The 2,609-nt window shown below is 64.7% G+C and overlaps 1 protein-coding gene across 1 annotated transcript; it reads left to right on the forward strand.

Annotated features, from left to right (window-relative positions):
• The first annotated feature begins 302 nt into the window (after positions 1 to 302).
• DLX2 (distal-less homeobox 2) lies at positions 303 to 2,298 on the forward strand. The gene is made up of 3 exons (XM_068966957.1): positions 303 to 693; positions 1,195 to 1,379; positions 1,888 to 2,298. Exons 1-3 carry the CDS (start codon positions 303 to 305, stop codon positions 2,296 to 2,298), a joined length of 987 nt encoding a protein of 328 aa, XP_068823058.1.
• Positions 2,299 to 2,609: the final 311 nt, after the last annotated feature.

Raw genomic sequence — 2,609 nt, forward strand, 5'->3', positions numbered from 1 at the left:
CAGGCCCCGCCACCCCTGACCCCTCCGCTTTCCGCCCCCTGCCCGAGCCCGCGCTGGGCAAGGAGCCGAGCAGCCCGAGAGGCGGAGAGAGGATGCGGCCGGCGGCAGCTGTCCCGAGCAGTGCACCGTGATCGCCTCCCCCGGAGGAGGAGTTGCCTAGACCGTTGCTACATTTCTTGTTTTCCTCCCCCCTCCCCCTCTGTAATTACATTGGCTGCTGGAGGGGACAGCGAGAGACGGAGGAGGCGCCTCGCTACCCCCCTCGCGCCCGCCACCCCTGCTCTTTCCCGTCCCGGGCCAGGATGACTGGAGTCTTTGACAGTCTGGTGGCTGATATGCACTCGACCCAGATCACGGCCTCCAGCACGTACCACCAGCACCAGCAGCCCCCGAGCGGCGGCGGCGCTGGCCCCGGCGGCAGCAACGGCAGCAGCCTCCACAAGCCTCAGGAGTCGCCCACTCTCCCGGTGTCCACAGCTACCGACAGCAGCTACTACACCAACCAGCAACACCCGGCTGGCGGCGGCGGCGGCGGCTCGCCCTACGCGCACATGGGTTCCTACCAGTACCACGCCAGCGGCCTCAACAACGTCCCGTATTCAGCCAAGAGCGGCTACGATCTGGGCTACACCGCCGCCTACACCTCTTACGCGCCCTACGGGACCAGTTCGTCCCCGGCCAACAACGAACCTGGTATGCTTAAAGTTGGCACCACGGGTGCCAAATCGGGTCTAGTTACTGGGAGGTGGGGGGCGGATAAAAACATTTGGGGCGGGATCTATCTGGAGCCCTGGCCTTTCACATTGCTTGCTCCCTGCTCGCCTCGCGCCCTTTACCCTCCTAAATCTTCAATCGGCCGAGGGTCACCGGATATCCCTCAGGTGGTGGGACCTCAGGTGGTGGCACCAGGCGGCCTCGTCAGCCGAGGTACATGCCTCACGGTAGCCTCATTTCCCTACCTCCTGCTGCTCCTCTCTCCAAGGTTTGCGCCGGTCTTCCCCTTCCCAGGAGGGACCAGCTCCCGGGTTCGTTGGCGGCATGGGTCGGCGCGTTGCAAAGTTGAGCCAGAAAGCAAAGCAGCGTCTCCAATAACCCGCCTCCCAGCTTAGGCAAAGTTCCACTTTACCCTCCCTGCGGGCGGGCACTCGTGGGCTCCCACGGTTGCGTGTTTCTCACGATTCCATTTCATTGCAGAGAAGGAAGACCTCGAGCCTGAAATCCGGATAGTAAACGGGAAGCCCAAGAAAGTCCGGAAACCTCGAACCATCTACTCCAGTTTCCAGCTGGCGGCTCTTCAGCGGCGTTTCCAAAAGACTCAATACCTGGCACTTCCCGAGCGAGCTGAGCTGGCGGCGTCTCTGGGCCTCACCCAGACTCAGGTGAGGGTTCACGGCCTGGGAGGCATGAGGAGGGCACTGGCCTGGGATGGCCGGGAAGCAGGCAGGTTGAGGACTGTGTTTTTCTTAAGTAATTTTAAGGATTTCGAGGCCGCGCCTTGAACCTTTTAGGCCCGAAGCTGACATCCCCCAGGTGATGTGATGGAAGGGAAGTGCCAGTGTGGGCAGAAATCCCGTGCCAATCCTTCTGCGCACTGCCGATTAAGCGGGTGCAACAGTTGGCCCTCCTGACCCCCTCCGCGGTCACCATCAGTCTCGGTGCACACACAGCGGCTGTCTCGGTTTGTTGTTACTGTTGTTGTTTTGAGAATACCGCTCCTAGGAACAGACACAGCCTCCAAGGCCGCAGCACGTGATCCGGTTACCTGCCCAGGCTGACAACCCACCCCACTCCCACCCGCGCCCCTTAGCGGCGGTCTTCCTAAGTTTCCTCCCTTCCCCTATCCCAGGCCGTTTCCTCCACTAATGCTCAGGTCCCTTTTCCACAAAGGTCAAAATCTGGTTCCAGAACCGCCGATCCAAGTTCAAGAAGATGTGGAAAAGCGGTGAGATCCCTTCGGAGCAGCACCCGGGGGCCAGCGCCTCGCCACCTTGTGCTTCGCCGCCAGCCTCGGCGCCGGCCTCCTGGGACTTCGGCGCGCCGCAGAGGATGGGGGGCGGCGGCGGCGGCCCGGGCAGCGGCGGCAGCGGGGCGGGCAGCTCCGGCTCCAGCCCAAGCAGCGCGGCCTCGGCATTCCTGGGCAACTACCCGTGGTACCACCAGGCCTCCGGCTCCGCTTCGCACCTGCAGGCCGCCGCGCCGCTGCTGCACCCGACGCAAACCCCGCAGCCGCACCACCACCATCATCACCCCCACGGTGGCGGCGGGGGCGCCCCGGTGAGCGCCGGGACGATCTTCTAACCCCCGGAGACCGCGCCAGAGACTGAGAGTGCAGAGACCAGTTATCCTCACTGCTCGTCCCCAGAGCCAGAGGGTCCCTCCGTCCGGCCCGAGGATGCCACCCGCCGCTCGCGGAGGTGGCTGCCCGAGATGGCCTGCCCCCAGGCCCTGCTACCCTCGGGGACTGGAAGGCGTGTTCTCGAGCGCCGGGCTCCTCTCCGAGACACCCGGCATCCGCGGGAGAAACCCTGCCACGGCGGCCTTGCCGACCCGAGCCCCGCCTCAGACTAGCTTCCCCTCCCCTCCCCGCCCGGCGAGGCAGCCCGGCGCCG

Source organism: Capricornis sumatraensis, chromosome 3 (assembly GCF_032405125.1).
Source record: "Capricornis sumatraensis isolate serow.1 chromosome 3, serow.2, whole genome shotgun sequence".
Taxonomy (NCBI): domain Eukaryota; kingdom Metazoa; phylum Chordata; class Mammalia; order Artiodactyla; family Bovidae; genus Capricornis; species Capricornis sumatraensis.